The sequence below is a fragment of the Hyla sarda genome, chromosome 1 (genome assembly GCF_029499605.1).
Source record: "Hyla sarda isolate aHylSar1 chromosome 1, aHylSar1.hap1, whole genome shotgun sequence".
In the NCBI taxonomy this organism is placed as follows: domain Eukaryota; kingdom Metazoa; phylum Chordata; class Amphibia; order Anura; family Hylidae; genus Hyla; species Hyla sarda.
The window spans coordinates 411,291,458-411,305,872 of record NC_079189.1 but is presented as its reverse complement, the minus strand read 5'-3'; the positions used below and the strand labels follow the sequence as shown (position 1 = coordinate 411,305,872).

At 43.1% G+C, this 14,415-nt stretch overlaps 1 protein-coding gene across 2 annotated transcripts in view; it reads left to right on the top strand.

Moving 5' to 3' along the window:
• GAS2L1 (growth arrest specific 2 like 1) overlaps positions 1–14,415 on the top strand; it is a 34,357-nt gene that overhangs the window by 3,794 nt on the left and 16,148 nt on the right. For both annotated transcript variants that reach the window (XM_056528721.1, XM_056528720.1), the window contains exons 3-4: positions 2,798–2,905; positions 11,942–12,038. In XM_056528721.1, the coding sequence (XP_056384696.1) occupies positions 2,798–2,905; positions 11,942–12,038 (205 nt within the window). The remainder of the gene's footprint in view (positions 1–2,797; positions 2,906–11,941; positions 12,039–14,415) is intronic.

The window sequence follows — 14,415 nt, the reverse complement described above, 5'->3', positions numbered from 1 at the left end:
TGGCTACAGTGGGTTTATGACTTCATCAGCAGACTGGAGAGTCAGGAAAGTTAATAGAGGCAGCGGGGTGGACTGAAGTGATGGCTTCCCTCTCAATCTGTTTTAAGCTTTATTAATTATGTTTTGAGCCCTGTGTCTGGCTACATGTCAGCATCTTGTCAAAAACTGATGCCAACATGTCATTGATTGGGAGCATAGACTTTAGTCGACTGAACATAGTTTAATTGTAACTATGTTTGATCCGTTTCCTGAAAGTATTCCTGTATGTGTCGGACTCAAAAATGTGGTTGACAGAAGTATTGCTAATGTTGTTAGTGTGGACCCGATGTCTAAAGTTTGCCTTAGACATCATAAAACGAACAGCTATCTCTCCTTTTCCCCACATGCATGCTCGGCCATTTACATATGTTCGAAATATAAAAAGGGTAGAAAACCATTGCCAGCTTTTGCTGGTAGCTTATCTGTGGTAACCACCGGTGTATATGGCGGGACCACGGGTTTTGCGGTGAAAGTTGTGCGATCAGATGTTATTAACCCCGGGGGTCGGATGGTATTAACCCCTATGTGTTTGTGACGCCAGTGTGGTTTTTGGGTTCCGGAACACCACACGCCTGGATTCTCTGCTATCCCACGGGCTAGTAGTGAATAAAGAGTCCACAACCAGTTGAGGGTAAACGGAGGCTTCACTGAGTAGAAGAGAGGTGTAATTATCTTCACAGCTAAGGCCAGATTTCCCAGAGAGGTGACCAGTACCCAGAGGACCTCACAGCTTGCTGGACCAATACTTGTAATAAACTTGACTTGTAATTAGACTTGACTTGACTAGTTGTACTGACAGCAGACATAGACTTGTAGACTTACTAGAGACTTGTAGCTTTATGGCCTCCACTTGTCCTGAGATCTCTGGTAGCTGCTTCAGCAAAGACTTTGATGTTACTCTCAGAAGAGTCTGAGGAAAGAGAGCTAATTAAAGATGGCCACCCCTTTATATAGTGGGGGGCTGGACTAAAGCCCATTAGTCAAGCTGTGGGCCATAGGTTAAGCTGGTGCTCTCTGGGAGTACATATTACAACAAATCATGTAACCGCATAACATGTGACAGGCTTACTCACAGGTCCTTGAGACCTCCACAGGTCCTGGATACTATCTAGACACAGGGATCCTGTCTAAGCATTAAAGGAACATACACACATTTATTAAACCAAAAGGGAGAAAACAAAGGGAGACCCTGCAGGGGAGCCCCCAGGGACTCAACCTGACAGGGCCTACAGGTAGTATAGGACCATGTACCTGTACTGGGACATTACATATCTTCCTGAGTACAAAAGGATCAGGTAGTTGAAATATAAGGTGTCCAGTCTTTTTCTCTCCAACATTTTCCGTAGAGAGTCAGGAGACTGCCATACATATTAAATGGTCCTACCAAAAACATGCTGATTTTGGTGGGACCAGGTGACGATCTAATGCTTGTTTGACAAAATGGCCCAGAGACACAAACTGCGTGATATGCCCATTGCAACCAATCACAGCTCAGCTTTCATATCTTAAATACTGCCTTAATCTTGCAAAACAGACACTAGACGGACCCCATAAATAGACATGTATTTTTTTTTTTTCAACCGCAACCTATGTAACTTGTAAGTCAATGGGATCTGTTCGGACCCATTGGAGTTCATCAGTTTTTTTATTTATTTATTTTTTTTTTATCGTACAACTTTCATACCAACCTTTCATTTAAGATATGAAAAGGAATTTCTAGTTGTCCCTAGTTATTTAGTAACTAGGGTGTGTTGTTTTTATTTTATTATTCTTGTCTGTAAACATCTGTTTATGGCCATCACGTGGAACTTGATACACTGGACTTGATTCTTCAGAAGGTTATTCAGGTTTATATATATATATATATATATATATATATATATATATATATATATTATTAATATGGGAGTAGGCATCGTTTGTGTTTATGGCACTTACGCCAGTGATATCAGAACTAGTGGAGGAACTGGCAAGCTGAAAAAAGATAGTGTGGTTAGTTCATTGGTAAAAGGGAATTGGGAGGCGGTGGAAAGGAATATGTCTTTATTCAGGCTATGTCTTTATTCAGTTGGGTCCGCTTGTGCTTTAGTAATATCCGTCTCCTTGTCAGGTCTTGGACGTCCATTATTAGCCATTGTGTTGGGAATCAGTAAATCTAATGATAGTTTTGTAGACTGACACCTCGCCCACCGTCTTTAGAAAGGAAGTGATGTAATGACAAGTTTTTCCTGTCAGTACCGTCTGCATCTAGACTTTCCCTGATGTTTGTATATCTCCAAGGTGATACTTCCTGTGGAAAGCTTCACGAACTTAAGTCATGTCCTAGTTTTCACCCTGGAAAATGAGAGCGCATAAAATAAAAGTGGATATTTATATTGCTCAGAAGTGAGTCATTTCTCGTCTGTGCATATGCTCTCAGAATACTGAAAAGTCCATTGTGTGCTCTATTGCCCATCTGAGGTAATGCTGCTTATGAGTAATTCAGATGGCTTTACTTACTGTGTATGAGTCTTTCAGAATAATAAGTAGTGTGCTGGGATTATCTCACATCCTATATTCTAGAGGGTTCAATGTATACCATGCTGTCATAGAGGCCTGCATTGTGATGACATGTATTCTACACTGCTGTAAAGATGTTCTCTATTCCTCCTTTTCAGAGTTCAAGGGCCTTGTTCAGATTAGACCTCTTCCCTTTGGGATCTGTTAGTAAATAACAATAATTCATTAACACTAATACAAAATCTGCTTTGCTTCACAGGTTCGGGAGATACTTGGTTGCTGCACTTGTCCTTTCCAATTTCCAATGATAAAAGTGTCGGAAGGAAAATATCAAGTTGGAGACAGTAACACCCTAATCTTTGTGCGGGTAAGCACAAGATATTTACTAATTTTTTATGTAAAAACATAAGCATTACATGCTGAATACAGACTGCAGCCATGACTAAGGGCTGGATGAGCCTAAAACGCTTTGGTTGTTACTGGTTCTGCATTTGTACCTGCTGGAATTGTGCCATAATAAAGATTGAATCTTTTATCTTGGTTTTGCTGGAACTTACCTCTTGGCCATTTATGCATTCCATGTGCTTTTTGTGGTCTGCATTGTTGCATTTGTTTGTATTTTTGTTAGGTTTTTTAATATAAGTAATTCAGTGTAAATGACATATTTCTTCTTTCCTTTAGTAGCTCATCCTTAGTTTGTCTCAATTTGCTTATGGAGGTGGGTCCTGAAGCCTTGCGCTACTCCCAGCAATATTTGAGACCCGACTGAGCAAAACTTTTGACATGTCTGCATAACATGTCAAAAGTTATTAAAAATTACAGTGACTTTTTTTTAAAGAGTACCTCTCATTATCTTGATTAATCTTATAATCCTCCCAGTTCACTGCCCCATCATGATAAACACGCCCTGCCTTTTATTTTTTATTCATGTTTTTTACCTTGATATTGCTCTGTATTTTCTGCTCAGTCAGATTCACAGACTGGGAAGAGGTGTTCCCCAGCAGGCGTGGCATCATCTGAAGCCAAACAGAGGAGAACTTCCTCCCTCACTCTGCTACACACAGCCCAGAGTAGTTCAGTGTGTGAGATGAGCTCTTATTGGCTAAGGCTGCACACCCCCCTCAGCATTTCCTGATTTTGGACTTCTGCCAGGCCAGAAGGAGTCCGAAGTCCGTGCAAAAAAATGGGGGGTGGGGGGTTATGGGAAATGTGCTCTGGACAAGTAGGGAGACACCTAGTGGCAGAAAAGTTCATTTTTACATTAGAAAGATTTTTTTTTTTTATTTACCATAAGGAGTGCAATAGCAAAAAATGAGTTTTAATGAGAGTGCCCATTTAAAGAAACAATCCCTTGTACATTTGGATAAGGCATTCATGAGTTCCTTAAACGCTCACATAGAAGCAATGAATGCTGACTGTTCATAAGAATTTAGGTTCATTAATTCAGTGTATTTTTATATACAGTCATGGCCGTAAATGTAGGAACCCCTGAAATTTTTCAAGAAATTGAAGTATTTCTCACAGAAAAGGATTGCAGTAACATATGTTTTGCTATACACATGTTTATTCCCTTTGTGTGTATTGGAACAATGGGATTTAGATCTGGACTCATTGCTGGCCACTTCAGAACTCTCCAGCGCTTTGTTGCCATCGATTTCTGGATGCTTTTTTCATGTATGTTTTGGGTCATTTGGGGAGATTTATCAAAACCTGTCCAGAGAAAAAGTTGCCCAGTTGCCCATAGTAACCAATCATATCGCTTCTTTTTTTTATTTTTTTTTATTTTTTTTTATTTTTTTTTAAATATCCTTTTTATTAGGTTTCATATTAAATTTAGGTTATACAACATAGATAGGAGACATTGTCTCCTGATAGGAAAAGTTACATAATACAACATAACATCACATAGAAGTACATCAGATTACACAGCAGTTCCACAGCAAAGTCTCCCACATAAGCAACAACAATAACAACCCCTGTAGGCTGTGAAGCCACCACACAGTAGTTGAACATCAGCATCTAGCATAAATAACAATCGCGTAATTTGTCATTTACCTAGCGTCCCCGCTATGGCCTTCCGCAGATACCATTCCGTATCTTTGAAGGGTAGCACAGTTAGTTGGATGTCCGAGTCAGAACGGAAATGGGTTATGAACGTGGACCACTTTAAAAAAAAAAAAAACCTTAGTTGACTTGTTAGCAGTACGACCACAGATCAATTTATCTCGCAAGAGGTACAACTTGACCTGGAGCAAGACATCTTGTACCGTTGGCATCTCTGCCACCAACCATCTTGCCAGCAGACATCTTTTACCTACTAGCAAAAAAATGTGCAAAAGTAAGGGAATCACTATGTCATCTTTGGGTATATTAAACAATATTAGTAAGGGGTCAATGGGCAGTCGTAGTTTAACTTTATCAGCTAAATAAAGGAACAAAGAACCCCAAAACAGTCGCGTTTTAGGACAAGTCATTAATCCATGTAACATGTCAGTTCTCGGTGCGCCACAATTGGGGCACGCTGTCAAACGGTCCGGTCTGTCCACAGTGAAGTGAAACCTGCTATAGCAGAAACATCATTCAACTGTGGTTGTAAAAACACCAGCACTTGCGAGAACTGTAAAAAATGGTCTCTACCAATAGAGCAGCAGTCCCCTAATTCCTCTAACGTGTAATATCTCCTGCCAGTCGGTTCTGTAATCCCATCCGAAATTCCGGGTGCGACCACAGAGGCATCTCTTTACTAATAAGAAAAGGTAGACCCATGACCCCCCCCCCCCCCTTTACAGGCCTTCCACGCAGCAATTGTGTTGCGCAGCAGGAGACTGTTCTTCACCAGTCTTGGTAGCAAAGCGTATCTCGTATGGAGTAACGCCGATAGTGACCAGGGTGACACCATACCCTGTTCCAAGGACAACACAGTGAAAGCCGACGTCCCCTTGACCCAGTCTATACCATGCCTAAGGATACAGGCCAGATTATAGTGCCTTATGTCCGGAAAATTCAGCCCTCCCTGTTCCCTCGGCAACATGAGCTTCCCGAGTGATATCCTGGGCCTTCTGCCTGCCCAGATAAAACGCGTAAACACGGAATTAAGACGGGACACATCCGAGTGCTTCAGTAGAACTGGGATCGTCTGCATTGGGTAGAGGAGTTTCGAAAAACTCACCATCTTCAGAAGGTGACATCTTGCCCAAAAGGGAAGAGAGAGAGATTGCCAACGATGTAGTTCGTCCTCTATCTTATGAAATAGGGGAGTGTAATTTAAGGTATACAATTAACTTGTATACCTTAAATCTCCCCCCCCCCCCCCCCCCGGATCACTCCCTTTACATCCAAAAGAGCACTCTTAGATTTATTTAAGCGAAAGCCAGATTCCCCACCAAAGTCATAAATAGCTGCAAGAAGTCTCTCAACATCCTCCTGTGGCCTCGAGAGGAAAAGCAGATTGTCATCCGCAAAAAGAGCAGAGTTAAGTACAGACGAACCCACCACTACACCCCTCCAGACCCCCGAGGATTCCAGAACCCTAGCTAGGGGCTCCAATGCTATATTAAACAGAGGTGACAAAGGGCATCCCAGTCTCGTGCCCCGTTGTAAGACTATGTGGGGAGATGCGTATAAAGAGAAAAGGTATGTCAGAAAAGCCCCCCTCAAATCCCATACATCGCATTACCTTCCACAACCATTCCCATTGCACACTATCAAAAGCCTTGGCGGCATCTAGTGATAGAATAGCGGGTGATGGGTGCTTGTCAGGATTCAATTGGACATCATCCAACAGTGCAATGACCTTTCTAATGTTGGTAACCGCCGCCCTCCTCTTAACAAAACCTATCTGAGGAGGAGCTATCAAGCGCGGTAACACAGAGGCCAGACGTTCCGCCATAAGTTTAGACAGAATCTCTAAGTCAACGCTAATAAGTGATATTGGGCGAAACCCGTCAGGCGTAGATAAGTCCTTACCAGGTTTTGGTAAGACACGTATATAGGCCGTATTCATGTCCCGAGAAATAGGTGACCCCGTAAGATATTCATTATATAAGTCTAACAGGATAGGAGAGATTTCAGATGACAATAGTTTATAGAAATCCACAGAGAAGCCGTCTGGTCCCGGCGCCCTTCCTGATGACATTTTCTTAATTGTTGCACACACCTCCTCCCCAGAAATTGGAGCATTGAGCTTAAGCAGGTCATCCCCTGTCAATTTCGGGAGCCTAGCCTCCGCAAGCCAATCTCGTTGTGGCAGCTCATCAGTATAAAGCTGTTGGAAGTAATTTGGGGTTCGAGTGTGCGACACCATTCTTGTCTTTCAAGGAGACTATATGCGAGGGCGTGTACGGTCCACAAGCAAATCTGGCCAGTAGCTTGCCAGGCTTGTTCCCGAACTTAAATAGCTCCGCCTCAAAGTAAGACCTATTTATGCTAGCCCTCTTCTCCACGCATTCCTCATAAGCCGTACGTGCTGCTTGCCAACGCGCCTTTAAATGAACAGTGGGCTCATGAAGAAACGCAGTATAAGCAGCACGTAAGGCATCCCCCAAATCGTGTAGTTGTCGTGCCACCCTCTTTCTATAGAATATCACATACGATACTATGCGTCCCCTTAAGACCACCTTCGCCGCCTCCCACAGTGTCTGTACAGAAATGTCCGGAGTATTATGCTGCAAATATTCAGTCCACCACCCTTTCAACAGCTCCCCAAAACGTTACTCCCGCGCTAGACCCTGGGGGAAGCGCCACAAATAGTCCGTGCCCTTAGGTACCAAATCCACCCACTTCGAGGAGACTGGGGAGTGATCCGATATCACCAAATCCTCAATGTGGTGATGCAACACCCTGGGAGTGAGCGAAGGCGACGTGAAAATATTGTCAATTCGCTACCAAGAATTTCTAGCATGTGAATAATGCGTAAATTCCCTGGTGTCTGGGTGCAGAAGGTGCCAAGTATCAACCACCCCTACCCTCTCTGCCCATTGGTGCAGGGTATATACATGTGAAGTAGATTGCGAAACCCTTCTGTAAGGGTCACTCTTCCGATCCTCCCCAGGGTACATCACCGCATTAGTCGCCCGCCACTACTCTGTATACTCGAAGCAATCCTATTAAAGAAAGAAGATGACCTTTCATTAGGACCATAAATATTGAAAACATCCCCCGACGGGGTCTTAATATGGGCTTTGCACATCCTACCCTCCTCATCGTGGCAAGTGGATAACAACTCATAAATAAAAGATTTGTGAAATAAAATGAATACCCCCGCCCTAACATCAATAACAGGAGACCCCAATACTTTACCCACCCACCCCTTTATGCATTCTGGAAAAATAAGGAACTGTAAGTTGAGTCTCCTGCAGCAATGCCACATCCGGAGATAGCCTTTTTAATTGACGTAATACCATGTTCAGCTTGTGTGGCGACTTCAGACCTTTTACATACATGGGATGTAAGGCAATCATGAGACTGGCGGAGGCGGAGGTCAAGATGGCGGAGGTCACGTGCTTGCACAGATTCAGGGACCCCAATAATGCGCAGATTATTTCTGCGGGAACGGTTCTCGAGGTCTTCCGTTTTGTCCCACAACCGCTTGTTTGCTTTTTCCAGCACTTCCACCCGTCGCACAAGCAAGTCAGTGGTCCCCTCTCTAGGGATCGACCGATATCGTTTTTTTTTAGGGCCGATACAGATAATCGGTGGAGGTTAGGGCCGATAGCTGATAACTTATACCGATATTCTGGTATAAGTTATCGGCTATTTATCCCCCCGCGACACCGCTGCAGATCATTGATTTTGCGGTGCCATAGGCCGCCGCCGCCACCACCCGCTTCTCTCCCCCTACCAGGGTCAGGGTGGTCCGGGCCATCCATCCTTCCTGTAGTGTCTGGCGGCATTCCGGGTGGAGGGTGAACCGGTCCGGTCTGTCCTTCTCCGGGGGTCATCTTCTCCACTCCGGGCAGGCTCCGACCCAGTAACGCAGCACAGACGCCACTGCGCAGTGACGCCGGTGCGCAGCGACGCACCTGATGTCACGGCGTAGCGGCGTCTATGCAGCGTACTAGGCCGGAGCCTGCCCGGAGTGGAGAAGAGCATCCCCGGAGAAGGACAGCCCGGACCGGTTCACCCTCCACCCGGAATGCCGTCGGACACTACAGGAAGGATGGATGGCCCGGACCACCCATAATTACGGGTAAGTTTAATTTTTTTATATTGACTCGGAGGGTGGGGGAGGAGGGGCCCGACCGGTTCATACCGGTATACCGCCCAGCACTACAGTGGGGGGTGCAACGCGGTGCGGTGGGTCGGGGGGGGGGGGGCGTTGGCGGGACGGGGGGCGGGGCATTATCGGCAAGGTAATTGCCGATACCGATAATGCCCAAAATCGTGATTATCGGCCATACCGATAATCGGTCGATCCCTAGTCCCCTCCACCTGGGCCACCCTGACCTCCGTTTCAGTAATGTGGTGCGCCTGGGTCTGAACCTCCGCCTGCAGCAGTTGAAGGGAGGCCTGTACCGATGATGCCACAGTACCTTGTAAGTTAGTGGAGAGTCTCTTGGCCACCTCCACCGCCAACCTGGCATAGTCAATGTGGAATAGGTCCCGGTCATCTCCACCATCCGAATGTGCAGCGTCCGATCGTGCCGGTGAGACTGCTCTGCTGGAGCGGGGGGACTCTGCCATATTGTCGGCCTCTTCAGTCCGCCCTGGGGTCTTTTGTTGGCTTCTACTGCGCTGTCTGCTTCCCATTCTGAGGAGGTAGCGGTCCATACACGTTCCCCCTGCGATAGTTCGGCAAATAAGCCGGCTCGTCAGATTTGAAATAGCAGGTAGTCGGGATTAAAAGCAGGAGGGGAGCGGAGCTGGTTCACGGTGCGTGTCTACCACATGGCGCCAGAACAGGAAGTCCCGGATCGCTTCTTTTATTTTGCAGAGGCTTTTTCAAAATTAAAGAAGCAATCTAATCTGGTTGCCATGGGCAACTCAGTAACTTTTCCTCTGGACAGGTTTTGATAAGTCTCCCTGATTGTCCTGCTGGAAGACCCAAGATCTCGGACACAAACCCAGCTTTCTGACACTGGGCTGTACAGTGCGACCCAAAATCCATTGATAATCCTCAGATTTCATGCCAGAGGCAGCAAAACAACCCCAAAACATCACTGAACCTCCACCATATTTCACTGTAGGTACTGTGTTCTTTTTTCTTTTGTAGGCCTCATTCTGTTTTCGGTAAACAGTAGAATTATGTGCTTTACCAAAAAGCTCTATCTTGGTCTCATCTGTCCACAAGATGTTTTCCCAGAAGGATTATGGCTTACTCAAGTTCATTTTGGCAAAATGTAGTCTTCCTTTTTTATGTCTCTGTGTCAGCAGTGGGGTCCTCCTGGATCTCCTGCCATAGCGTTTCATTTCATTTAAATGTTTACGGATATTTTGCGCGGACACTGATGCTCCCTGAGCCTGCAGGACAGCTTGAATATCTTTGGAACTTGTTTGGGGCTGCTTATCCACCATCCAGACTATCCTGCGTTGACACTTTTCATCAATTTTTCTCTTCCGTCCATGCCCAGGGAGATTAGCTACCTTACCATGGGTTGCAAACTTCTTGATAATGTTGTGCACTGTGGACAAAGGCAAATCTAGATCTCTGGGGGTGGACTTGTAACCTTAAGATTGTTGATATTTTTCCACAATTTTGGTTCTCAAGTCCTCACAGTTCTCTTCTCCTCTTTTTTTGTTGTCCATGCTTAGTGTGGCACACACAGACACACAATGCAAAGACTAAGTGAACTTCTCTCCTTTTTATATACTTTCAGGTGTGATATTTTTATTTATTTTTTTAAATATATCGCCCACACCTTTTACTTGCCCCAGGTGAGTTTGAAGGAGCATCACATGCTTGAAACAATCCTTTTTTTTTTTTTTTATCCACAATTGTGAAAGTGTGCTAATAATTGTGTCCAGACCATTTTTGGAGTTTGGTGACCTTTTATGTCCAATTTGCTTTTTTTTCCTCTTCTTTTTATTTTATTTTTTTATTTTTTTTGGTTTAGTTCCAATACACACAAAGAGAATAAACGTGTATAGCAAAACATGTGTTACTTCAGTCCTTTTCTGTGAGAAATACTTCATTTTCTAGAAAAATTTGCGGCCATGACTGTATATATGAATTATATAAATGTAGATAGTTCAGATCAATCAAAGCAGAAGACTGTGTATTCCATGCAGATTCGACAAGATGATGGGCATAAAATAGAATAGAAAATATGCAATATTTCTTAAAATAGGCTTGGGTATTTTCTGCTAAAAACATCACTCTCATAGATTATACCGTTATTAGCTGTAAATCTGTAAAGTCTACCATGTTAAACACGACCCTACCCTAGAGTTTTAATTTTTTTTTTTGTTTTTATTTGGCAGTGTAAAGTCAATTATTTTCTCATTACAAATACATAGTTTATTATTTTAATTTACTGCCGACAGTTGTTTGATACATTGTCAATTAAGATGTCTGGACAGACTTTACGTCTGTAGTGAATAGGTTAATGAATTCAGTCTCCTTCATTGAATATTGACAATGAGACTGGTGACTGAGTAAATGTGAAACTGGAGCTGTAAAGTTAATAATTTAGGAATGATGAGAAGCCACCTCATTCTCTCTTCTGACTTCATGCATAAATAATGTTTGGTCTCTTTAGGATAACTATTTGAGACCTGCACCTTTTTTGTAGCTGACGTCAATGCACATTCAACAGCAATGTGTGCAGATTCCAATGATTTCAGTAGATTCACTTAAAATCCAATGTGTGCGGGTCAGCCCGACAGCGATTGTCCGGAAAACACAGATTCTGCATGTGCAATGTAACACTCCTAAATGCTTTCTTCTGCTAGCATGTTACTGGATATGGTGAACCAATCTATACACAAGCCTCTCCTTTTTGGAGAAGATGATTCTTTGTGTTGGGATAGAGCTCTGGTAGTTGATGTAGAAGTGGCTAAAATGAGTAGAAAATCTTCCTTTCCCTTTTGAGGACATTGGCTTGGGAGACAGCCACAGCAACATGTGTAGCAAGTTCCTTAGAGGGAATGTGTCATTAGAAAATGACCTATTGTTTAACTCAGGTTTATATGTTCACCATATTTTTTTTTTTTTTCTTCTAATTTTCCATTTTACTATTTATATTATAATCCTAAAATCATGCAGTTTCCATTCTGGCCACTAGGCCTAAAATTAACTTGAGACTTCCTGTTCTGTACAGATCACTTCCCCAGTAACACTACCTATGTCTATGGGTCCTAACCTAAAGAATATCACTAGATGTTTTAGGCCCACTTTGAGGTTGGAGCCAGCATGAATGTGAAGACACTGTAAAATGCATCAGATTAACATGTTCATTTCTTGTAGGTTCTAAGGAATCATGTTATGGTGCGTGTTGGGGGAGGATGGGATACTCTAGAGCATTATCTAGACAAACATGATCCCTGCAGATGCCAGTTTGCTTGTGAGTATATACGGCACCTTCGTGGAACACTGAATAATTGCTTTTATAACTTTGATATCGAATTCAAAACTGTTGTAGGGAAAATGAGAACACTGGGTTCTAGGATATTGAAACATTTGAGATGTTATTATAAAAATCCAGTTATTCTGATTATGTAAAATGGCAAAAACAACTTTTGCTGAAAAACACATGTACACTGGAGATCAAAATTAGAGAACAATTTATGAACCTTTGATTTTTTTTTTCATAAATAATGTAATCAATATTGATTTTTTTTTTTTTTTTTTTTTTTGTAAGGGGTACACCATGCCATTAGAACAGTGTTTTACAAAGTAACCAAAATATATCAACATAAAGCCTTTATTCAAAAAATGTGATCATAATTGGAGAACAGCCATGACTGTAACACAGAGAAAGATTGTAAGTTTTTCTGAAGGTTACAACAGTCACCAATCAGTTTGAATGAATTCAGCACATCTGCGCGCCCCAAAGGACATCACTAGTCTCTCATACTGCTCTGGTGTGACTTTGGTTTACTCTTCTTACAGTCTCTTCTACAGTTCTGTGACTGTTGTGGGTTTCTTGGCCATAACTTTGTCACCAAGGATTTTCCAGAGGTTTTCTGTTGGGTTTAGATCAGGACTCTGGGTTGGCCATTTCATTGTTTCAATGTTTTAAGTTTCAAGGGACTGCTTTACCCATTTTGCTGTGTGACAGGGGGCATTGTCCTGCATGAAAATTGCTGCTGATTGAGTGATGAACGCAAGGAAGGAACGAAGTGTTGTTGAAGGTTCTGATACACACTAGTATTCACTCTGCCATGTAGCTGTATGAGAGGTCCAACTTCTGCTGCAGAAAACCTTCCCAAAACCATGACACTTCCTCCTCCACCTTTCACTGACTTCTTTACACACTTTGGGTTCAGTCTTTTCCCCAGTTTGTTGATGAACATAATGTTTCCCATCAGACCCAAATAAATATAACTTGCTTTCATCACTAAAATGAACTCTGGACCACTTCTCCCCTGTCCACTCAACATGCTCCTCAGCAAAGGTGAGTCTAGCCTTTTGATTCTTTCTGCTAATGAGAGGTTTGATCACAGCAGAAAGGGCTTTAAGTCCAAATGCTCTTAAACGTCGAGACACGGTATGACGAGACAGATCCTTACCCTGTTCAGTGCTGAACTGGCGAGTAATTCCAGTTGCAGTGTTGAAAGATCACCCATGGAGATTCTCCATATTATCCTGTCCTCTCTTGCATTTGTCTTTCGAGGGTGACCAGCCTTCTTGGGGGACTTGAATGAGTTTGTGATGTTGTAAAGATGCAATATTCTAGAAATCACAGACTTGGAAAGACCAACTTCCTTTGCTATGGGTCACCCCTTTGGCCTTCATCTGGACAACCTGCTGCCGGAAGGTTTCAGTCACACAGGAACAGCACTCCGTTTTTGCAAAGTCAGTGAAAACTGGAACGTTAGGCTGCCAGTTAAATAGGGTTTGTCAGATCATTAAAGCGTACCTGTCAGATCCAACGAACATTTTTTTTTTTTTTAGTTTTTAATATATCACTCAGTACCTAATCCTGACCATGTACATCAAAATTTTGTGTCTACCACCTTTATTATTTAATGTTTTATTACACTTTTAATTTAGCTCACTAGTCTGAATTCCTCTCAAAGGGAGGGGGCGTGGCCTCACTGCAGGTCTCTGCCCCCTCCCTCAGTATGCTGTCTGCTCACATATCCCCTAGCATTAGCAAAACTACAACTCCCAGCTTGTCCTCACTGACAGTAGCGGGACACAAGCTGGCAGTGGGAGGATTTTTCATCCAGCTGTGAGCCCTGCACTCACAGCTGTCAATCAAGGAAGTGTGTCCATGACATAGGTGATGATGCATGGACACAGCAGGACTAGTATGTGTCCAAGCAGGCTGGGGGGAAGCTGTTTGACTGGCTTTTTCAGTATGAAATATTAAACATTTTCTAATGAAAACAATTGCAAAGCCTATTTGTTTTGCATGCTTTACAACATATAAAAAGTTTTGGTATCTGACAGTGTCCATTTAAGGAAATTAGCACCAGTTGCCAGAGTAAAGGAAATCTGTCATCAGAATCACCCGCACTAAACCTGTTACACAGGCTTGTAGTGCGGGTGATCCTTATTAAAACGCTCCTTACCTGGTTAAAAATGGTTCAGCGCTTCTTAAGATATCTATATTTTTAGTTTTCTGTTATTCCCTGGCTTGGGACTCAGTGGGAGGTGTTATCATCTGGGACTCGGCTATACGTCATTCTAGCTGGGCGGAGCTGCCGCCCGGCTCATGAATATTCATGAACTTAGACCGAGAAAGAAGAATTAGACCAGGAGGATAAGTTCAT